This window comes from Rhinoderma darwinii, chromosome 12 (assembly GCF_050947455.1).
Source record: "Rhinoderma darwinii isolate aRhiDar2 chromosome 12, aRhiDar2.hap1, whole genome shotgun sequence".
Classification (NCBI taxonomy): Eukaryota; Metazoa; Chordata; class Amphibia; order Anura; family Rhinodermatidae; genus Rhinoderma; species Rhinoderma darwinii.
Genome location: NC_134698.1, coordinates 76,644,071 through 76,668,352, shown reverse-complemented (window position 1 = coordinate 76,668,352; position 24,282 = coordinate 76,644,071). Strand labels below are relative to the sequence as shown.

The 24,282-nt window shown below is 44.4% G+C and overlaps 1 protein-coding gene across 3 annotated transcripts; it reads left to right on the top strand.

Moving 5' to 3' along the window:
- Positions 1–1,054: 1,054 nt before the first annotated feature.
- Positions 1,055–23,731, top strand: MAPK1IP1L (mitogen-activated protein kinase 1 interacting protein 1 like). 3 transcript variants are annotated; one of them, XM_075844131.1, is made up of 4 exons: positions 1,055–1,073; positions 15,659–15,686; positions 16,059–17,287; positions 21,521–23,731. In XM_075844131.1, exons 2-3 carry the CDS (start codon positions 15,663–15,665, stop codon positions 17,238–17,240), a joined length of 1,206 nt encoding a protein of 401 aa, XP_075700246.1. In that variant the 5' UTR covers positions 1,055–1,073; positions 15,659–15,662; the 3' UTR covers positions 17,241–17,287; positions 21,521–23,731. The 3 variants fall into 3 exon arrangements, with proteins under 3 accessions (XP_075700246.1, XP_075700247.1, XP_075700245.1); XM_075844132.1 differs by lacking the exon at positions 1,055–1,073 and adding an exon at positions 1,084–1,224; XM_075844130.1 differs by lacking the exon at positions 1,055–1,073 and adding an exon at positions 8,570–8,669.
- The last annotated feature ends 551 nt before the right edge of the window (positions 23,732–24,282 follow it).

The window sequence follows — 24,282 nt, the reverse complement described above, 5'->3', positions numbered from 1 at the left end:
AATGTAGCTCTATAGGGCTATTCACACAGTCATTTTATTTTTTTAACGGACCAAGTGAACGTCCCAGGAAAAAATAGGACATCTGTGAAAACGGGTCCCACATGGGTGCAAATCGGCCGTGAAAAACTTCCGTTTTACATGGCCGATTTGACACCGAGTCGTGTGAGTAAAGCCTACGTCTGGGTTCACACGAGCACGTTACGTCCGTAATGGACGGAACGTATTTCGGCCGCAAGTCCCGGACCGAACACACTGCAGGGAGCCGGGCTCCTAGCATCATAGTGATGTACGATGCTTCTCCGTGGAACTACTGTCCCGTACTGAAAACATGATTACAGTACAGGACAGTTGTCCCGCAGCGAGGCAGGGACTCCTAGCGTCGTACATAACTATGATGCTAGGAGCCCGGCGCCCTGCAGTGTGTTCGGTCCGGGACTTGCGGCCGAAATACGTTCCGTCCTTTATGGACCGAACATGCTCGTGTGAACCCAGCCTTAGAGGAGAACAACTTACTTTTTCTTACATTTTTCATTAAAAAAAACATTGCAGGTTGCAGCATTAAAGGTATATTCACACAGTGCGGTCAAATCGCAGTTTAATGTTGTGGTTACCGCAAAATGCTGCAATTATTCTTTTGCAAAATCGCTGCGTTTTGCCGCAATTTCATGGTAATTGCTGCAATAAACTGCGATATGACTATACCCTAACTTGGATCCAGCCCCAGAAAGCTGCAGCGCAAAAAAAAAGGGGGGATATCACAGAGAGGGATCCCGTTTATAAGCCAGAGCAGAGAGCTGGAGAGAGGGCGCGTTCACACTGGAGGACACGACACGACCAGTTATGACAAAATAAACGATATGTGTGAATGTCTCTTGAGTTTCTGGACTATCAGATGCCGGATTAGAGGAATTTTTCTATACTAAGGAGTCGTCTGAGTATCTCCCGGCAGCTGTCAGGATCCACGTCTGGGATAATGTGCAGCCTGCAGGCCGTTTTATGCGAATCTGCGATATGAGGAATATCTTCTAGACATTTTGCATTTTTCTTCTTTTACAGGAAGATAAATAACCGAGGTGATTACTTATTTATGAAGCACTTCCATTAAGATGATGAATTAGATTATCGGCTTCCTGGCTCGCTGCTGTTACAATCATCTTTATGGATCAAGTAATGCAATGACGATTTCCTTCCTGTGTAACCGTGACCTTTGGAGACCTCTCCGCGGTAAATGCAGCCATGTTTCCTCTCTCCGCCGGGGAGACTGGACTAATTACGCTTTCTGTCAGTCCCATCAGTAATAGCCGCAGCAGGATTGTGCTGTAATACAGTTACACAGGGGGATTTGGTGATATGGATCCATCCACCACAATAGATCATTATCGAAAATACGGCACATTAATGGTCAATGAGGACTAAAGTCTACAGGGAATTGATTATAAAAATACCAATTTGTATAATATCAAAAAAGTTACTTTTTTTTTTTTTTTTTTTTTGTATTTGTGTATTTTGTATGGACTCACAGCATAGCACCCCCTGATGGACAGAGCATGTATTTACATGTTCAGGCAATTGACCTCTACGTCTAGGTTTATTGCATACTTGCCAACAGTCCCTCAAAACGGTCAAGTTTATGCCAAGGTGCATTATGGCCTCATGCACGCGACCGTAGTGATGTGCATGGTCCGTGATTACGGCATGGATGGCCCGAGGAGTGCCATCCACGGGCCGTCCGCAATCACGGATTGTGCACATACAAGATGTTCATTAACTTCAAGGAGCCCGGACCACAATTGCGGTCTTTAAAATGACACGTCCTATTTTTTTTGTGGTCCAGGCAGCTGGCAATGCTCAGACCGTGGAAACCACGGTTGTGTGCATTGGCTCATAGGATATAATGTGCTCTATACTATCTGCAATTGCGGATAGCATGCGGACGCAAATGCACAGTCGTGTGCATGAGGCCTGATATACAGTTTTTCTTCTGGTGTATTAGGGCTCATGCACACATCCGTGACCTTTTATACGGCCCAAAACACGGACCGCACACGGATGGCTTCCATGTGCGGTCTGCTTTTTTTTTTTAACGGACCATTGAATAGAATGGACAAGTCTGATCCGCAAAAATGGACAGGAATAGGACCCCTTCAATAATTTATGAAACGGACACGCAAACTGAATAGCACTGAAGAATTTCGCGGAAGTGTGGATGAGCCCAAAACGACATGAAAAAAATGTATGTTAAGACGCCATCATTTAACATGACATCATTTTTTTCTGGCGTTTTTTATTTAGTGTTATTTTGTGAATGCTTTTTTTTTGGGGTGCATTTGCAGGTTTAGGGTATGTTCACACGCTTATTTAAAAACGTCTGAAAATACGGAGGGAAAACAGCTCCTGATTTTCAGACGTTTTTTTTAGCAACTCGCGTTTTTCGCTGTGTTTTTTACGGCTGGTTTTGTAGCTGTTTTTCTATAGAGTCAATGAAAAATGGCTCCAAAAACGTCCCAAGAAGTGACATGCACTACTTTGACGAGCCGTCATTTTACGCGCTGTCTTTTGACAGCGACGCGTAAAATTACAGCTCGTCTGCACAGAACATCGCAAAATGGGCAGATGTTTGCCGACGTATTGCGGGCGTCCTTTTACGTGACTTTTTTGGAAAACGAGGCGTAAAAAATGCCCCGTCGGAACAGAACGCCATATTTCCCATTGAAATAAATGGGCAGATGTTTGTAGGCGTTCTGCTTCCGATTCTTCAGCCATTTTTCGGGACGTTTACAGGCCGAAAAACGGTTGAAAACACTACGTGTGCACATGCCTATGGGGAAAAAACAGCAGACCCAGAGCATGCTGCGCTTGGAAAAAAAAGGCCACTGACCACAAAAATGCAACAAGAACGCAGCGAATTTAATGCTTTTTATATTTTACTATAGACTTTAAAGGTGTTGTCTCAGAATCAACAATTATCGCCTATCACAGGATAAGTGATAATTGTTTGATCCCCACAAATCGCAAGAACAGGGGCCCCCGAACCCCCAGATCCTCCTCACTGCACCTCCCGCATTGTGGAGGAGCTTGAGTAGAGCAGCGGTTGAGCATGCGCCCCCAAGTTTTATTCAATGTCTATGAGACTGACGGAAACAGCCGGGCGCTGTTTCTGTTAGGATATGTTCACACGCAAACGCAAAATACGTCTGAAATGACGGAGCTGTTTTCAGGCGAAAACAGCTCCTGATTTTCAGACGTTTTTGCATGTACTTGCGTTTTTCGCGGCGTCTTTTACGGACGTCTTTTACGGTTTTGCTGTTTTTCAATGGAGTCAATGGAAAACGGCTCCAAAAACGTCCCAAGAAGTGACATGCCCTTCTTTGACGCGGCCGTAATTTTACGCGCCGTCTTTTGACAGCGACGCGTAAAATTACACCTCGTCTGAACAGAACATCGTAAGACCCATTGCAAGCAATGCGCAGATGTTTGCCGACGTATTGGAGCCGTCTTTTCAGGCGTAATTCGAGGTGTAAAACGCCTCCATTACGTTTGAAAATAGGTCGTGTGAACATACCCGTATTCCCACAGACTTTGAATGAAGAGGCAGCGCGCGAGCTCAATCGCTGCTCCATTTAGTGTCCTCCACGCGGCGGTCGAGCAGTGAGGAGGAACAGAAGGTTTGGGACCCCCGTTCGCGCTGATTTTTTCTTGCTCAAATAATTCAATCCGCAACAAATCCGTGCACTTTCCACAGCAGAACCAGTCACGCGTCACAGGTCAATTTCTAAACTAGAAGTTTCAAGTTATCTGTCTACAAATCCTCTATGTGTGAACATAGCCTAAGAATCCCATCTCCGCCATTTCTTTTGTCAGTACTTTGCACTTTACTAGATGGTCCGACCGTCCACACAGGGGATTGGCTATAGTGGTTGCAGTTTCACTCGGGCTGCGGAGCCTGATGGGGGATAAAAGGTCCTTCTGCCCCACATGAAGAGACCATCATTAAAAACAAATAGTGTGTTAGTTGGGGCGACCCGTTATAGATTTTGCATTGGCATCCAGGCGTTAGGCCTCATGCGCACAAACGGGTTTTACGCAAATCTGCGGGTGAATTGCGGACCCATTCTTTGCTATGGCACCATGCACACCACCGTGGTATTCACCGTTGGATTTAAGCTTCCTTCCAGATTCGCTACGGACTTGCCAATAGAAGTCAATGGGCCCGTGGAAACTGCGGATACACCTCTGTGTGACATCCGTAATTTGCGCAAGTCAGCATCATTGTTTTCCGTGCACCTTTTTATATGATCCGCATTTTGCGGATGACACATGGATGCACATGAGTGACATTTCATCCGCAAAATACGGATTGCGGACCAGAAATTGCGAGTGGGGAATAAGTTTATCTCCTGCAGGAACAAAGGATCGGGCATGTTGAAATGCCAACATGCCCGATTCTTCTTTCTAGTGACATTTGCCGTCAGGGAATAGTCCGGACACCACCACATTTAAAAAAAAACACTACGGTCGTGTGCATGAAGCCTGGCCTCATGCACATGACCGTAAAAAACCTACGTATGGCCTCATGCACAGGACCGTAGCCATGTGCACGGCCGTAATTTTCGGGTCGGCCGGCAGCGGACTGTCACGACACGACCGTAGTTTTGGCGGTCCTTGCATGGCCCGGGAGCCCGCACCGCAGAAAGAACGGGCATGTCTTATTACGGCCGTCTTCTGCGGTGCGGGCTCCCGGGCCATGCAAGGACCGCAAAAACTACGGTCGTGTGCATGGCCCCATAGAAATGAATGGGGCCGCAATTCTCCCGTGGATGCAAAAGCACGTTCGTGTGTATGGGGCCAAACTGCGGATCGCAATAAGGTCCGCAATTACGGACCCGCCCAGTTCTATTGGCCGTGGTATTGCTACAGAAGGGTGTCCGTGCCGTAGAACCGTGCCGGGAATTATGGAGCATGTCCTACTTTTCGGATTTATGGGACGTGCTCCTATACTTTGTATGGGAGCACGGCACAAAAATGCGGCCCACGGACGTCGGCGTGATTACGGGCATGGCCCTGTGCATGAGGCCTTAGCATGTTACGCCTCTGGGTCTCAAAAACTGTTCTAAAAAATATAAAAAGGTGTTGGTGTTGCCCATAGTAACAAAAACCAATTTCAACTTTCATTCGCCCACTGAATTTGGAAATGAGCGACCTGATCCGATTTGTTGCTATAAGCAACTTTTTCCAAGGACACTTTGTGGCCCTATGTACTCCGCCAGGTGGGCCTACATGTTATTTAGTCACCAAATACATCATTGTTTAGAAATATTTGGTTTTGGATATTGATGTAGATGGTAATTTGAATCCACACACCCCAGGGTATAATACGGAACAAAAAGATACAATAAATTCTTGACTTGTTTGTTATGTTGTGAATTTACACAACTGGCGACCAGCAGCAAAGGATAAACCGGTCCTGGAAATCGAGTGTGTACTTGTGTGGAGCAGAATCTATATTTGGTTTCGCATACATCTACAGGCATATACAAAAAAAGAGTAATAAATATAATAAATAAATAAAATACCAGCATTGCCTTTTTTGGGAACCTTAGCGCCCCAAAAATAAAATAACCCGTAAAAAAAACTATGGGTAAAGATAAATTTAGCGGCTGCTGATGTGACTGAAAACGATTACAACATGTGCTTTTTGCTGGTAAAACACCTGCAAAAACCATGCAGACCTTACGACCGGGTTCCCATGGGTTGGGTAAAACATGGCGTTTTGCCTGCGCAAAAGGCACTTAACAGCTCCGTGGGGCAGCAGCAGCATATGATGTGTGGTTTTCGCGCAGCCGCCATCATTATGACACTCCATTAGGATGTTTGTAAACAGAAAAGCACGTGGATCTTTTCTGTTTTCATTCATCCTTTTGACAGCTGTTGCACGAATCACGCTGTTCGCACAGAAGTGCTTCCGTGCGACATGCGTGGTTTTCACGCACCCATTGACTTCAATGGGTGCGTGATGCGCAAAAAACGCCCAATGAACGGACATGTCGTGACTTTTTTTCAGCGGACTCACGCTGAGTAAAAATCACGCATATGTCTGCACTGCCCCATAGACAAACATAGGTCCGTGCGACGCGCGTGAAAATCACGCGCGTTGCACAGATGTATTTCCCGTTCGTCTGAATAAGGCCTTACAATGTCATAACGTTCAGATATTCAATATCAATTGTTTAACAAAGATGGGCAACCGACTCATCACTAGTTATATCGACAAGTTTCGTTTTACAGGAAGATAGTATTTGGAAATACTGTAAATACTGGTGATGTTCGAAGTTATACTTAGGCCTGATTCACACGAGCGCTGCGCATCTCGGACGTGAAAAACTTCCGTTTTTCACATCCGGGGTGCATCCGTGCTCAGCGCTGCGGGACGCGATGTCACGCATCCCCCATAGTTGAGAGTCTGCGTGATGCGTGAAAATATAGGACATGTCCTATTTTCGCACGGACCCTTCACACGGTTCGTTGAAACAACGGCTGTGTGAACGCCCACATTGAATTACATAGGTCCATGGGACGGCCGCTGTTTCAACGACCGTCCCACGGAAGTTTAACGCGTTGGTGTGAATAAGGCTTTAGTCTGAAGTTCCTGTAAGGACAACCACCTCCTCTCCTGTTCATGAAACATATCTCCCAAAGTCACTATCCCTCACTCTCCCTCCAATTTGACAGTAGTTGACTGGATCTACGCGCTTTAAATTTTGGGTGTTCCCATAAGGGCATGTGATTTGAGATTCGGTATGGAAGACTTTAATGTTTGCGCAATATTTTCCAAGTAATGATGGGATCTCGTGGTAGAGATGACCTCTTAAAGGAAGGGTGTCGCGAAAAAATTTTTTTTTCGATCAATTTGCTTTTAGTGTTTTATTCAAAAATGTGTTATTTATTTGTGTGTTTGTCGTTTACTTTTTTTTTTCTAACTTTTTCTTCCCTATGGGGGCTGCCATTTTTTTTTTCATCTCTGTATGTGTCGATTAACGACACATACGGACATGGAATACGGCACATACATCCCCATAGAGAATGCGAACGTGAGCTGTTCACATTCACTATGGTGTACGCCGTCTGTGTGGGAACGGCGCATGCGCCGATCCCACACAGTCCAAATGGAAGGTCTTCGGCCGAGCGACATCTGGCACCATTTTCTTGTGGACCGGAAGCCGCGGCCGGACAGTAAGATGACGTCTTCCGGTCGCGGCTTCCGGACATGTGTTCTGAAGCAAGGACTTGGAGCCAAGGGAGCAGACGGAGCGGACGGACCAGAGGGAGCGGCGGCGGCAGGAGCAGGTAAGTTATGTCTGTGTATGTTCGTGTTTTAGTGTGTGATTACCACTGTATGTAAGCCTACTACACTGTGCATTCGCTAAAAAAATGGCGGCACACAGTGTAGGAGGTTTGAACATTCAATCCCCTCCTTTCTCCTGGCACTAGCCAGGATAAGGGAGGGGGGATTCTGTGAGCTCACTAGAGCGAGTGTGTTTACACCAAATTTGCAGCATAAAGCAATGAGGTTGCTTTACCACATGCCAATGCGGCAATTTTGGGAATTGCTCCCTCTAGTGACCAGCACAGGGAAATGTTATAAATTAGAATCTAATTTATAATATTTCCTGACTTGTGAAAAAATTAAAAAAATTATAACAATGTCTAATCATGTATACACTAACTGTTTAACTAAAAAAAATAAAAATAAAATTCGAGCAACACATTCCCTTTAATAGCTGTCGGGAGAGATGCAAAGGCTGTGTGAACCAGTGCCATGAGATCCCATGGTTCCGCTAGCTGCCTGGAATGATACCTCGTGCCATCCAGTCGGTGTCTACTCAAACACGCCAGGTTGTACCCCCTAATGTTAGGAAAATTAATGCCTCCCTCTTCTTTTCGCAACATGAGTTTTGCGAGAAGCTTTTTTTTTTTTTATCTAGCACCGTAAAAATACACCTCATATGAACTACATGGCGTATTTCTCATTGAAATCGATGGGAAATAGCATGCAGGTGTATTTCAAGTGTATTTCGTAGCAGAATACGAGCGTTTTACGCTCCGAACTACATTTAAAAAAAAGTGGTGTGAACATGTCCTAACAAGCATTCGAAATCTGCGCTGATTTTCAGTAAAACCGCACGTCAGCGTGCTTTTCAGTGGCACCTAGATCTAACGGCAGCCGATACGTGTGTCTATACCCTAATGAATAAAAAAGTTGCGGTTGTTTCGCCACCACATTCAGAAAACTGACTCATTAAGACACTGATCGGTTAATCCTTGCTGACCTACAATAAGAAACTGGGTCATTTTTTTCTTCTTGTGGGTAAAAAAGTGCTGCCCCCCACCAAGAAAAAAGCAGAAACCCCCATTTTTTTTGTGTGTGTATAAATGTAGCATGTTATTTCCTTTTTGGTGGAGCTGCTACATTGTTGCCATAATGATCCGGAGCCTTTCCCCCTCTGTATATAGAGATCCACTAGAGGGTGTGTGGGGTGTGACACATATTCAGCCTTTGAACCTGGGCTGGGTGATGAGATCAGGCTTCCTCTTCCTGGGAGGATCCACTGAACTTTCTCTCTCCGCTCAGACTCCACTGAAGACCACAGGAGACCCTGCTTGTCCTAGAGGTATTCTGTCCGCTTGTAATAGCGTATAATGTATTCAGCCGGGGGGTACGTGGGGGCTGCAGCCTAAACATTAGTATTAATCTTGTATCCAGAGCCTTTATACAACTACTCCAGAGTGAGCGCCGTGCGGCTTCTTGAAATTGATTGTATTATATGCCGTGATCAATCTCTACAGTATATGAAGTAAAAAAAATCTTTCTTAAAGGGGCAGTAAAGAAGCGAGTGCTCATATGTGCGTTAAAGGGGTTATCCTGTGAGTTGTTTTCATCCCTAAAGTACAGAGATGCTGTTTTAAAGCAATTTGCGGCATTCTTGGCAAAAAACAAAATGTTTTCCATTGTCTTTGGCTTCTGTGAGTGCTGTTGATACCTAACGATAAGGCTCTGTTCACATCTGCGTCGGGCCATTCTGTTCTGCTCCGTCAGAGGAGCAGAACGAGGGAATGCCGTTCCGTTGCACCACAGACGTCACCGGATGGCTGGCGGAAGCCATTGACTTAGTGTCAGTGGTTTTACTGGAAAAAAAATAGCAAAACATGCTGCGCTATTGTTTACGGTAATCTCTCCCGAGTCTGTGTCGGAAGGCCCCTAACGGAGCCTCAAATGCAGATGTGAACAGGCCCTAAGTTCCCTACATGGGAGACCTTCCAGATTAAAAGTAATTATTCATTCCTAACTTTGTGTTTAAAATCTTACAACTAATTGTTGTTAAAAAAAAAACAAACAAGCAAAACCTCAAGTCTATTTTGGCTCCTACAATTTCTGTTATCAGCCAAATAGGCTGACTTTAGTTTATTTCAACGGGATGATTGAGGGTTAAGTCCAGAAAATCCCCGTCCTCATGATCATTGCTTGATCTTGTATATTTCGAGTTCTATGAAGCTGTAGCCTCTGGGGCACTAGTTTATTAGAGGGTGTAGGACCCCGGGTGAGTTCAGTACTCTGCGGTACTAAAAAAAAGTTACCCTCAGCGTTGGTCTCCGACCTGCGGCTCTCTGGCGGCTGCTGCTGCAAAACTAAAACTGCCGGCATGTGCTGACAGCAGCAGCTGATCATCTTGGCAAACTATTCTCTGCAAAAGAACAGCTGGCATAGAGGAGGGCCGTTCGGGCACCTAGGCAGTGCCGAGTGTCCATGGCCAAGTCAGATGCTGAGAGTTGGAGTTTTGCATCAGTCACAGTATGGAAATAAATGTGGCGATTTAGCCGCTGTGGAGCACTGGCCTTAAAGCCGATGTACACCTTTTAAAATCTTGTGGCTTTTTTTTTGTTTTTTTAAATAAAAATGTCTGTTTGGTGCAACTTTCTAAATACTTTTTATTAAAAATGATTTTTTACTCTTTGAGATACAGCTGCTTTGTATCCTGTATACAGAGCAGCTGTATCTGGTGCTGAAACCTGTATCCGTCAGGTCAGCGGGACTGACTGGTTCAGTGACCGCGGGTCCTGCGTATCTGACACACAGGATCCCCCTATTATCAATCACATCTAAGGCTTCATTCACATCTGTGTCAAGGTTCCATTCATGGGTTCCATCGGAGCTTCCCGTCAGGGGAACCCATGAATGGAATCCAAATGAAAACCATAGGTTTCCGTTTGCATCACCATTGATTTCAATGGTGACGGATCCGGTGCAAATGGTTTCCGTTTGTCACCGTTGTGTAAGGGTTCCGTTATTTTGACTGAATGAATCGCGCAGTTGACTACGGTATTGATTCTGTCAAAACAGAACCCTTACACAATGGTGACAAATGGAAACCTATGGTTTTCATTTGGATTCCATTCATGGGTTCCCCTGATGGAAAGCTCAGACGGAACCCTGACGCAGATGTGAACGAAGCCTTAGATCATAACTTAGATGTAATCGGTAACCGCTTGATCCTGCATGTCCCGCTGGCCTGATGGATTCAGGTTTCAGCGCTAGATACAGGTGCGCTATAACCAGATACAAAGTAGCTGTATCAACGTAAAAATATTTAATAAAAAATATTTAGAAAGTTGCACCAAACATATTTATTTTTAATAAAAAAATATTATATTTCAATGGTCAACATGTCCTTTTTAAAATGGGTAGGTCTAGATTGCCCATCTTGTCATACTGGGGTTAATACGTGGTGACAAGACAGATTCGGAACAGGCAACAATGTTTAGATAAACTGGTTGAACCTGAATAGTCGGTATTTACCGTCAGAATTAAGAGGTTTTTCTTTGAGTGAATGTAAAGTAATGGCCCCCAACTCCAGGGAAAAGACTGGAAACTTCTCCTGAACTTTGTCCTGCTTAGTACTTTGATTTCGCTTTCCTGCAGTGTCGGCTCTGGAACATAAGGGGCCGTGGAATATTCACCTGACTCTTTGGTTTTGGCCACTGTACACTATTCTATTAGAGAATGGCTTAAATAGTGATTCCTTAATATACAACTCCATAGACAGCCTTCATACTTCTGACTATTTAAAGGGCAATGGCGGTGAATTTAAAATCCCCCCCCCCCTGTGTTGGCCTGAGGGGGCGGAGCATGACAGTGATTCCTTTAAGTGACAGCAATTCGTGCTGAGGTTTCATGGAATCACACTGGTCTCTGCTCCAAAGAGCTTACAATCTACTTGGGAGAGTAGGTAAATTTGCCACCATAAAATGGCAAATATTGTTAATAAGGTGATGTTCAAGTAATGTCTACAAGTGCAGACACAGGTACTATAATTACAAGGTCGTTACACTTTATGGCCTCTAGGGGGCACTGCCCTGTTGCGCTTTGACAAGTCAAGCTCTGCACTGCCTAAATATTTGTCTCTAGTAGTCCCAGCTCAGGCATGGATCAGTGGTGGTCCCATCTATCAGAATCCCACCCTAAATGGATTGAGAGAATTTGTTCAGTTCCCCCCCCCCCCCCCCTAGTGACATCGCTTGTACTCACTTAAGGCCCCATTCACACGACCGTAAAACGTCTCCGTAATTGCGGACCGTAAAACGGTCATTCAGTTATTTTGGTCGCGGACACCTTTCTGTTTCGCTACGGCTAGGTGTCCGTACTTTAGAACTGTACCGCAAAAGATAGAACATGTTCTATCTCGCGTTTTACGGGCCGTGCTCCCATACTTTGTATGGGGGAACGGGCCGAAAATGCGGGCTGCGGCCGGTCGTGCCAGCAATCGTGGGCCGTGATTACGGGCACGGCCGTGTGCATGAGGCCTTACTATAAGGCGCTCATTAGGATTAGGGGGATCTGCTGAGTGTAACTAACAGGCTGGAAGTGAATTATAGCCGCATCATGTCTATTTTAACCGGACAACAGATGCCATCTCGCTCTCTTTCTGTGCGACACATATTTGGCCTGTAAGGCTGCAATGCTTGCTTCACTTTCCCAAATCTCTATTGGAGTTGTATTTGCTTTTAGCAGCAACTTTTTGAACGTGCCTCTGGACCTCCAACGTTGACGCAAGTCCAGCGAAACTTGCGTAATACTGCAGAGAAAGACGCTAAAACGCTGTATCTATTGCACAAAGGGCTGGACTATAGAGCAGGCTTAAGGGGCAAATGACCAGGGGTCCCAACCGCCTACTCCCATCCAGAACTACCCAGGTAATGAAAGCATCCAGACGTGGACATTTCAACAATTTAAGGGCGGATTTACACGAGCGTGTGCGTTTTGCGCAAAAGGCACTTAACAGGTCCGTGTGTCATGTTCATATGGTGCGCGGCTGCGTGCTTTTCGCGCAGCCGCCATCATTATGACACTCCGTTTGGATGTTTGTAAACGGAAAAGCACATGTGCTTTTCTATTTACATTCATTCTTTTACTGCTGTTCTGTTGCGCGAATAATGCACGTCCCTTTTTTAAATTAACTGGACATGGAGGGTAGTGTGTAGTGATGGCTACAAAGGAATATCAATAAAAGGGGAGGGGGGCACCAAATTTTATGCCCAGGGGGCTCCTCAAAGTTTGATCTGGCCCTGGATTGATTTATTACACTGCCATCTACTGGTAAGGCAAGAATTACTTCATTATCTAACCAATAGGGGGCACTGTATTGGTGCATGAGGCTTTGCAGAGGAAGATGAATGGCTGACATCATGAAGTCTGGAATGTCCTTCGTGTTAGTGAATATTGGATTTGTCCACCATCAAAAGCTGCTTCCACGTCCTTGGTGACATAACGAAGTTGACGTCACTGCATTTAAAATGAGATCAGTCATAAAGATATCTGCATAGCTGACATTTATGGAGAACTCCACCCAAACTGTCACCGACTACTCAACAGACTGCAAATAACTGCAAGCGTGGCCAAAGGGGGCAGTAAGACTAGGAACCAAGGCAATGTGCTATTATCAATATATTTACATTGTACAACTATAGATTATTCACAATATTTGCTGTTCCCCCTTTCTGTGTGCTATGGGCAAGTCCATATAGAACCATATATGCCACATCAGGAGGAATGCCGGGATGGGCGCTATGGATGCCTACTGGGGTTGCCCTGGTATGCTGTTATTCAGGGTTAGACATGGCTGCTTTCTTCCAGAAACCGTGCCATACCGGTCTATGGGTTGTATCAGGAATTGCAGTTTAGCTCCATTGTAGGGAATGGGATGAGCTGCAGTACCAGACACAACCTAAGGACAGGCAGGCAGTTTAACATCTGCCTCAAAATTCCTGAACTAGTGTGAACAGAGCCTAAGGGTGTGTTCACACGTCTTATTTTCGGGCCGAAAAACGGGCGAAAAATCTGAAGCAGAGCGCCTCCAAACATCTGCTCATTGATTTCAATGGGAAAAACGTTGTTCTGTTCCGACGGGCTGTTTTTTTTTACGTGGTCGCGTAAAAACGGCCGCGTTAAAAAAGCCAGTGAAAAAGAAGTGCCTTTTTTAATTGACTCTAGAAAAACGGGCCAAAAAAACCGCTGCGAAAAACGCGCGTTTGATAAAAAAATAAAAGGCTAAAAATCGGGTGCCCTTGAAAACAGCTCCGTATTTTCAGACGTTATTTGTTAAGCGTGTGAACATACCCTAAGGCTGGGTTCACACGACCTATTTTCAGGCGAAAACGAGGCGTATTATGCCTCGATTTACGCCTGAAAATAGGGCTACAAGACGTCGGCAAACATCTGCCCATTCATTTGAATGGGTGTGCCGACGACCTGTCATTTACGTGTCGTCGTTTGACAGCTGGCAAACGACGACGCGTAAATGGACTGCCTCGTCAAAGAAGTGCAGGACACTTATATACATTATATGCGGGACACTTGTATACATTATATGCGGGACACTTATATACATTATATGCGGGACACTTATATACATTATATGCAGGACACTTATATACATTATATGCGGGACACTTATATACATTATATGCGGGACACTTATATACATTATATGCGGGACACTTATATACATTATATGCGGGACACTTATATACATTATATGCGGGACACTTATATACATTATATGCGGGACACTTATATACATTATATGCGGGACACTTGTATACATTATATGCGGGACACTTGTATACATTATATGCGGGACACTTGTATACATTATATGCGGGACACTTGTATACATTATATGCGGGACACTTGTATACATTATATGCGGGACACTTGTATACATTATATGCGGGACACTTGTATACATTATATGCGGGACACTTGTATACATTATATGCGGGACACTTGTATACATTATATGCGGGACACTTGTATACATTATATGCGGGACACTTGTATACATTATATGCGGGACACTTGTATACATTATATGCGGGACACTTGTATACATTATATGCGGGACACTTGTATACATTATATGCGGGACACTTGTATACATTATATGCGGGACACTTGTATACATTATATGCGGGACACTTGTATACATTATATGCGGGACACTTGTATACATTATATGCGGGACACTTGTATACATTATATGCGGGACACTTGTATACATTATATGCGGGACACTTGTATACATTATATGCGGGACACTTGTATACATTATATGCGGGACACTTGTATACATTATATGCGGGACACTTGTATACATTATATGCGGGACACTTGTATACATTATATGCGGGACACTTGTATACATTATATGCGGGACACTTCTTTGCAACGTAATTTGAGCCGTTCTTCATTGAAGTCAATGAAGAGCAGCTCAAGATTTACGAGCGTCAAAGACGCCTCGCATAATGCGAGGAAGAGCTTTTACGTCTGAAACGAGGCAGCTGTTTTCTCCTGAAAACAGTCTGTCTTTTCAGACGTAAAAGCCACTCATCGTGTGCACATACCCTAATGGGAAACTGCTCCTGATTTTCAGCCGTTTTTTTAAGCAAACTAGTTTTTTTCGCAGCGTTTTTTACGGCCTTTTTTTGGTGCTGTTTTTCTATAGTCAATGAAAAACTGCTCAAGAAGTGACATGCACTTTTTCGCGGGCGTGGCGCGTTGGAACAGAACGTCGTTTTTCCCATTGAAATCAATGGGCAGGTGTCTGGAGGCGTTCCGCTTCCAATTTTACGGTGTTGAAAATAAGCCGTGTGAACATACCCTAAGGGTGTGTTCACATGCAAACTCAAACGTCTGAAAATACGGAGCTGTTTTCAATGGAAAACAGCTCCTGATTTTCAGACGTTTTTTTTTTTCAAGCCACTCGCGATTTTCGCTGTGTTTTTTACCTCCGGTTTTGGAGCTGTTTTCAATAGTCTAAGAAAAACGGCTCCAAAAACGTCCCAAGCATTGACCTGCACTTTTTCACAGCCACCGGGACTGAACGCTGTTTTTTCCCATTGAAATCAATGGACAGATGTTTGGAGGCGTTCAGCTCCCGATTTTTACAGCCCGAAATACTGCCGAAAATAAGTCGTGTGAACACACCCTTACTGTTACCGTTTCCATGTTGATTTTTGCAAAAAAATAAATTCTTTATATACAAACTGAAAATCTCAAAATAACATTTAGAATCAATTTTAATTTTTTCTTCCTTTTGTCTTTCAGTACAATGTCTGGAGCAGATGATTTTTCGGTAAGTGATGTTTGATTGTTCCTTGGAAAGGTTGACTACATAAAGTCTTCTCCGATTCTTTACTGAGGAGGCTGCTATATTTCTTGGCTGAATAAATATGCCATTGGTAGACTTCATATAGTGTGATCCCTCAAAAAAAATATATATATATATGTCTGTCCCATTTTGAAAGTATTCCAATCATTATTTATATTAAACTTTTTTTAAATTTAAAGGGCTTTTCCATATTTATTTTTTGTAAATAAAATTTTATAGGAGTTCTACTTGGGTAGAGTACCAGATGAACGTGCATAGCCAAGCACAGAACCTATTGACTATGGTGATGGTTTACTTAGTGTTTGTTTTATATAACTTCTTCCTTTTTCTTGATAGCTGGCAGATGCCTTATCAGATAATGTCCCAGCAAAATCTAAGAATGTAAGCAACCCGAAAGATGGTCAACAATCGGGCGCCTGGTCTGGATCAAACCCTTGGGGAACGAATCCCAGTGCTCCTTCGGCTCCTGGTTCCACACCTTATGGACAAGGTCAAGGAGGAGGACCTTATTCTAGTGGCGGACCCCAGCCATCTGCTGTGCCAACACACCCCTACCCATCTGGCCCTCAGCCAGGAGCACCATCACAGCCGTACCCATCTGGCCCTCAGCCAGGAGCACCATCACAGCCGTACCCATCTGGCCCTCAGCCAGGAGCACCATCACAGCCGTACCCATCTGGCCCTCAGCCAGGAGCACCATCACAGCCGTACCCATCTGGCCCTCAGCCAGGAGCACCATCACAGCTCTACCCATCTGTCCCTCAGCCAGGAGCACCATCACAGCCATACCCATCTGGACCTCAGCCAGGAGCCCCGATACAGCCATATCCATCTGGGCCTCAGCCAGGAGCACCAAGTGCACCTTCAGGTCCCGCTGGGCTTTACCCAGGAGCTGCACCTGGACAACAGCCTTCTGCCCCAAATGCCCCATATCCTGCAGGACCTTCTGGACCCTATCCAGGAGCCCCTGCTGGACATCAACCAAATGCCCCATACTCTTCAGGACCCTATCCAGGGGCTCCTGCTGGGCAGAAGCCAGTGGCACCAAATGCCCCGTACCCTTCACAACCTGCTGGGCCTTATGCAGGAGTGCCCACTGGGCCACAACCAGGGGCACCCACTGGCCCATATCCTAATGCACCTGGGCAATATCCTGCAGCTCAGTATCCTTCAGGGCCTGCTGGAATGCCAGGACCCTATCCTAACCCTTCTGGAGCTCCTAATCACCCATATCCTAATGCTCCAGGCCAAGGTCCCTCACCAGGTGGTTCTTATCCTGCGCCTTATGGTCAGTCAGATCCTGGACAGGGTGGACCTTGGGGTTCTAATCCATGGGGATCGCAGGGTGGCCAGTATCCTACACCCTCAAATATGCCATACCCAAGCTCTGGTCCATTCCCAACTCCTGGTGCTGCATCATCTGTACCATGGGGTACTGTGCCCCCTGGTCAGTGGGGGCCATCGGCTCCATTTTCTGGAGCTCCTGGATCATACCCTAATCCAGGCTCCTATCCATGAAGCAGTCTGTTCCAGTGACTGCCTCCAGACCCCATAGACCCACCCCGGTGAGTATGTTATCCTTTCTGTAGGATGAAAGTAATGACTGACTATGTAATGAGTGACAAACCTTTCCAGATATAATTGTAAACTTCTCAGAAATGTATTCGATTTTTTTGTATCTATGTCATGCAGTCTGATTGCTGCTCATGGATCTCATTATGGGTTGTGTGCCTCTCTTTAGTATTTCGGTGCATAAGGGTGTTTTTAATGGGTTGTAGATCTGATAATTCATTAAAGGGGTTGTCTCCTCTGGACAACCCCTTTTTGCATTAAAGCCACCCCAGCAATGATCAACTCTGCACCATGTGGATGCTCATTCAAAATGTAGTAATACACGAGGCCTATTCAAATAATTGAACAACCATGTATTACATGGCTGCGTCTCCTCTGGCTTTTAAAAAGGAGTCTCTACTTGGGACCCCTCTCTGACTTCTTAGCCGACTTTGGAAAGTGCTTGTCCAGATCAGGGGCGTAACTAGGAAAGAATGAGCCCCATAGCAAACTCTTGACTGCCCCCCCATGTGCCACACGCAGTCCCCCCTTGTAGATTGTGCCATACAGCCCCCCTGTGGATAGTGCTACACAACCCCGCATGTAGACAGTGTCACACCCCACTTGTAGATAGCGCCCCCACCTCCTCCTTGTAGATAGTGCCATACAGCTCCCCCTGTAGAGATCGCCATAAAACCCCCTCCATTTTAGATAGTGCCACACACAGACCCCCTCCCTTGTGTAGATAGTGCCACAGCGCTCCCCCTTGTAAATTGAGCCATACAGCCCCCCTAGTAGATAGTGCCACACAGCCCCCCCCCCAAGTAGCACAAAGCAATGACGCATCCGAGAAAGTTGTACCAGCCAGGGGGATGTCAATCAAGCATGGAAAGGTGGGTTTCGAGGCAGGACTATGTGACTCTTCAGGATGGCAGCACCGCCCCATGACCCTTTTAATGAGTAATTAGCATATAGTGTGCGCGGGTTTAAAAGTTGATTTTATAGATTGTGCTGCATCTGAAAAAAACATACATTTGGGAATACTGTCAAGTAATGTATTACTGCATGGTGTTGGTTCAACGGGTTAAAAGTACCAGACCGGTTCCCATGAAATATACAATGAATTTAAACAAATTCCATCTGCCCTGCAATTTTGTTAATATATCCTATATAATTACAGCTCCAGAACAAAGCTCCGTACATATATACAGCTCCAGAACAAAGCTCCGTACAGATATACAGCACCAGAACAAAGCCAAGTATATAATTACAGCGTCAGAACAAAGATCAGAACATATATACAGCATCAGAACAAAGCTCAGTACATATATACAGCGTCAGAACAAAGCTCAGTACATATATACAGCACCGGAACAAAGCCAAGTATATAATTACAGCATCAGAACCACGATCAGTACATATATACAGCGTCAGAACAAATACAGCTCAATTTAGTGCAACCCCCTACCGTATAGGTTTGTATGGCGTAAAACTACAGCTCCCAGGATGGCCCGAACAATGGTAAGGAGATGCTGGGAGATGCAGTTTTACAAAAAAAATCATACCACCCATTATCTCGCTGCATATCATACAGTACTGAATAGAGGCAGAATAAACACTTAAATTAAGTGACTCACCAGTGACGTCTCAGATTCTAGTTCTTTTTCTCTTTTCTTCTCCCTCTGGTCCAGACCTCTATGATGGATTTCTCCCGGCCATGACCCATTTCTGCAGTTTACCGCTCAGACGTCTTCAGCTTCTCACTTTTAAAACATTTCTGCACCTATAAACGAAGATAAAATTCTCAACACCTCTAACTATAATAGCGCCATACACTGTGTCCCTGATTATAATCGTACCATGCACTGTGTCCCACACACACCATGCCCTCTGTAGATTGTGACCCCCATAGCCCCCCTGTAGGTAGTGACCTACATAGAAGCCCCTGTAGATAATGCCGACGTATGGACTCCAGAGCTGCAAGGCAATAGTGCTAACCACTGAGCCACCATGCTGCACTACATATAGCTGCCCCTATAGATAGTGCTCCACATATAGCCCACCTCTGTAGATAGTGCCTCACATATAGCCCACCCCTGTAGTCGGTGCCCTACAAATAGCTGCCCTTATAGATAGTGCCCTACATATAACTCCCCCCTGCATATAGTGCTCAACATCCCCACATATAGACCCCCCTCGTAGATAGAGCCCCCACTGTAGATAATGCCACTCACAGTTTTAGTAGAAAAAAAACCCAAAACTTTACATACTCACACTGATCCCATTCCCGCGGCGTCTGGTGGCAATGCAGATCTGCTCTTCAGGTCTGCTGGAGCTGAACGATGCAAGCGGCGAGTCGTTGAAAGGCGCTAATTGGCAGAGTGACTTGCCCCGTCAATCAGGGCCTTTCAACCATCATCGCGCCGCTAGCGTCACTGAAAGGCGCTGATTGGCGGGGCAAGTCATCTTGCCCTGCCAATCCACGTCGTTGTAAGGCGCTGAATAGTCTGGCACAGAACATGCCTCAGCGCTAATACATATATGGAGGTACAATTGCTGCAAGAGGGGGTGGCTGCTTATCAGCTGTTTTGAAAGGGCTGCGGCGCTCGTATGAGCGCTGCTCCCCCTTCATTATGGTCATTGCCTGTACTGTGAATCTTAGACGCACTTGCAGCGGCGGTTCACAGTTTTTTAAATGGGTTGTCCGCTATCGGACAACTGATGACCTATCCACGGGATAGGTCATCAGTAGATCATTAGTGCGTGTACCACACCCGGACCCAAAACAGTTAAGTCGCTCCTGCTGGCACCGGACGTACATGCCACAAGCAGTTGGCTCCGGCCCACGGAATAGCGGCCAAGATGCAGCTCTACTCCTACTCAAATGAAGAGAAGCCGTTCTTCAGCACGGCCGCTATGCTGCTTCCGGCTCCGTACATTACATAATGAGTAATAACCTCAGGTGGCCGCAGGTGTCTGGGTGTCGGACCCACACCGATGATATAGGATAGGTCATCAGTTGTCTGGTAGTGGACAACCCCTTTTAAAGCCTTCACCCATTCAAATTAATGGGAGAAGGCTGTAGTACTGTGAACCACCGCTAGAAGTGTGACCACCCGTCTTGCCCTCCAGCCGAGGAATCAATGGTGAGGTGGTCATGCATGTGCACGGTTCTCTCCCTTTTTTTTTTTTTTTAATATATATATGGGAGTTACGGAAACAGCAGAGCAAGCTTGCACCTCAGACCTCATATGCCGTAAATGTCTACGTTCGGAATACCCCTTTAATGAACCTCTAATTGCCGGGCAGCTCAGCATCTAAATAGTATCCGGTATTAATACGAAGACTAATAACGTGTCAGCAGCAGCTTGCTGATGGTTTCCAGTGTCGTGGAAGTCAATGACTCAAAATATATTAGACTGAAATTTAGACGAGTGTTCCAACAGATATTCACGCCAGGAACTTTATCCAGCATCCTAATCAGGAGATTTCATACCGAGAGAGAGATAGATGAGAAATAACACACAGACGCTGCTGGTATGCTCAAAATACTCCTCTGGGGGGTTTATTGCCAAACTTAATTACAATAATATCATTCAAAAGGGGTGTAGGCTCAGGCAATATGACCATTTATTCTTATTCATCCAATAGCAGACCATAAGAATATTTCAAATACAGAATTATAATTCTTCATTAAAATGCTGACATCAGATAACACCTGGAAACAAGTATACAATGGGGTGGTGTTAACAGTTCTTTCCCATGAGGGAGCTTGTTGCAATAACGACCAAATAGTTGCATTTTATGTCTAGGCGTTCAGCCAACCCGCTAGCCATTGATGCATGAAGGCCACGCGATGAACAAAAAGATAACACATTTCTTTGAGACACGAGCAGAACTATGTAGCGGAAAGGTCATTAAAATAATGGAGAATACATATTTTAGTAATTTGGCATACTGCTTGATAATTCATAATGTAATTTAATACAGAGAATATAAGCAAATAGACCATCCTTCACACCAGTATACAGCAGACTTTTCCATATTGCACCCAGAACTTAAAAATTAAGTAAAAAATATAATGGGGATAAATGACACATGTTAGATTCTACACTGGATCATTATATAGCCAATAGTAATCGATGGTGGAGCTCCACTTTAAAGTATTGTGAGCTGTCTATATTTAAGAACTGTAGGGGGTTATGTACTTTTTGTTATGTAAATGTTGATGTTCTCTTTCCTCTTAGATTTCCCTGTATTGAAGAAAAAATCCTTATGACTAGGCCATAAATTCAGGCCATCGAACGATCTGCAACAGAGATGATCAGAAGCCAAAGAGAAATTGTATCTCATTCTTTGGAGAATTTGAATCCAATCTACATCAGATCTCCTTTACCGTTTTCTTGTGTGCCAATGTATCTGTAATATGGAACTCTTCTCCAGGTTCATTATATAGACAATGTTTTGCTTCTACAGAAACAAGGAAAATATATTTGGATACAAAGATAATTCTGTAGCTTCTTGTATTTTTTTTTCTATAATGTTCATGGATGAGCTCCACTTTAAAAAAAAAATAGTATATAAAGGATTAAATAGATGAAATTTATATTTTTGCTTTTCTTTATTTCTTTTGATAATATATACAATCACTAGGAAAGTTCATGTAACTTAAAGGGGAATTCCACCAATATCCTGAGATGTCCTATAGACGTGTCAGAACATAAACATTTATTTTTTTACGGGTACCCCAATGCTAAGAAGATCACAGGATGCCCTTCTGCTGGGAACCCAAAAACATGCGTTCAATTTCCTTGGAGCACCTCTACAGGGGAAATAAAGCATTGCACAGCTCCCATTTTAAATCCATGAGCTGCCCGTGTAATGTATGGACAGGCCGGGTCCTCCTAAGTGAGAGACACTCTTAGTAGCCGCTTTCTAGTAGTTTAGAGACCAATATGCGTAAAGCCACAATATGGCATTAAAATGGGCTTTCTAAACCAGACTCCCTTTTATAAGATGATCTACTGATTTCCGTCTTATGATCATTTAGTGAGGGATTAAGGCCAATTGACCAGAAGGTAGGAACAATGAACATGGAAACCTAAAATAAACAAAAGTGAAAACTATTTGCGGTTTTAGGCTCTGTTCACGTTGGCGTTATTGGTGTCTACAATTCTATTTTTGATATAAAAAACGCCGGTCCCTCCAAGTCAATGAGGTCTCTGATAGATTCGTAAAAACAGATCCGCCATAACTGTGGGGTTCAGAGGTTGGATCATTGTATATATGTCCAGCAGTATGTCTCTACACTACAGCGTCCATTATTATTTTGGAAGTGGTGTATAACAAAATTAAAGGGGTTGTCGATGGTGATATCAAACTACTGACCGTAATGTGCCGATTGTGAAAAAATAATGAACTTACTAATGGGATTTAAAACTCTGCCGGGGTCCCAGTGGCCAAATGTAAACAATGATGATGTCACAGTCCTGTCTCGTCCAGGCTTACATCATGCCCATTAGTCATGGGACATAGTCATGTGACAGCATCGGCCAATGGCTCTAGTGCAGCAATACTGGCATGGCTTTTCCACCCAGGATAGTTAAAACCCCCCAAAAAATTTGACTCCCTATTACCTGCACGTTCTTCTCTGTAGTGTTATATGGCCATATTTTAGGACAATCCCATCACACATGGCTATGGATCACGAAAATGTAAAGAATAATCTATAGACAATCTGCAGGGCGGGGGTAGAAGTGCTAATTACCAAAACATGGCGTAACTTTCAATAGGCATGTCTATTTTTGACCTTCAAATTTTTTGGGTTGTAATATGGAGTTAGAGGATTTGTGCGGGACTCTGGCGTGTTATGGAAAGAGGTATTGGGTCCCTGGCACCAGTGAGGATACCGGGTGCGGGTGGAGTGGTGCCTATGTGGACAAAACTCTATACTTGAATTTAATTTAAGGGGCTGTCTTAAATTAGCAAAAAGGGTCTGCTTGTTTTTGTTTTCAAGACTCTGGTTTGTATCTGGTATTGCAATTAAGTTCTTTTCACTTGGATGATGCTGAGCTGCAATACCAGGCACAACCTATACACAAGAGTGGCGCTATTCCTGAAAAATAAGCTGACTTTAGTTTAAGATCCATGGTCTTATCTACAGTGGGTTACTGGCCGGTTCACATCTACCACAAACAGGTATTTATTGTGTGCTGTTCAAGAGGTTTACACATTGTATTATTGCTGTGTGACTAACCTGGGTGATTTATGGCTTGATGTTAATATATATTTCTGCAGTTATAAAATATTTTTTTGGGGGGGATAGATGTAGAAGAATGTCGGCATTTATTATATTTGCACAGTGTTTTTTATAATAGGAATTCAATAAAAGACAAATTTATCTTCTGCAGTACGTGAATTTTGATATATATAAATAAAGGAACAATAATTCAGCATGACGTTCCAGTTCTGTCATCATTCACAAATAGCGGTGTGGAATTAAAGGGGTTCTCTGGGGCTCCTTAGGATTAGCCACCAATGTTTGATCAGTGGGGGTACCACCTCCAGGACCTCAATCTATTCCTAGGTTTGGGGCCACTTGATCAGTGTGTTGGGGATTAGTGCTGTGAACATGTCAAAACCGGCCGTTTCAGCATTCGATAGTAAAATAACGTTTAGGCTCTGTTCAGACAGAGTTCTTTGGCGTGGAAACCGCGCCAAAAAAAGTCCAAAAATGCCTCCCATTGATTACAATGGGAGGCTTTTTTTTTTTTCTCTCTCCGGCAAACGGGGGAAAAAACGCTCACGGGAAAGTTGTCATGCCCTTCAGGCGTTTCTGTCTCTGACCTCCCATTGACATAAATGGGAGGCAGAGAGAGTGGTTTTCACTGCGTTTTTTGGCCCGCGGCGCTCAATGGACGCGGCCGAAAAACGCAGCAAGTGTTCTGCCATGTGGTCAAAATTTCTGAAGGACATTTGAGGCAGATTTTTCTGCCTGCAAAAAAAACAC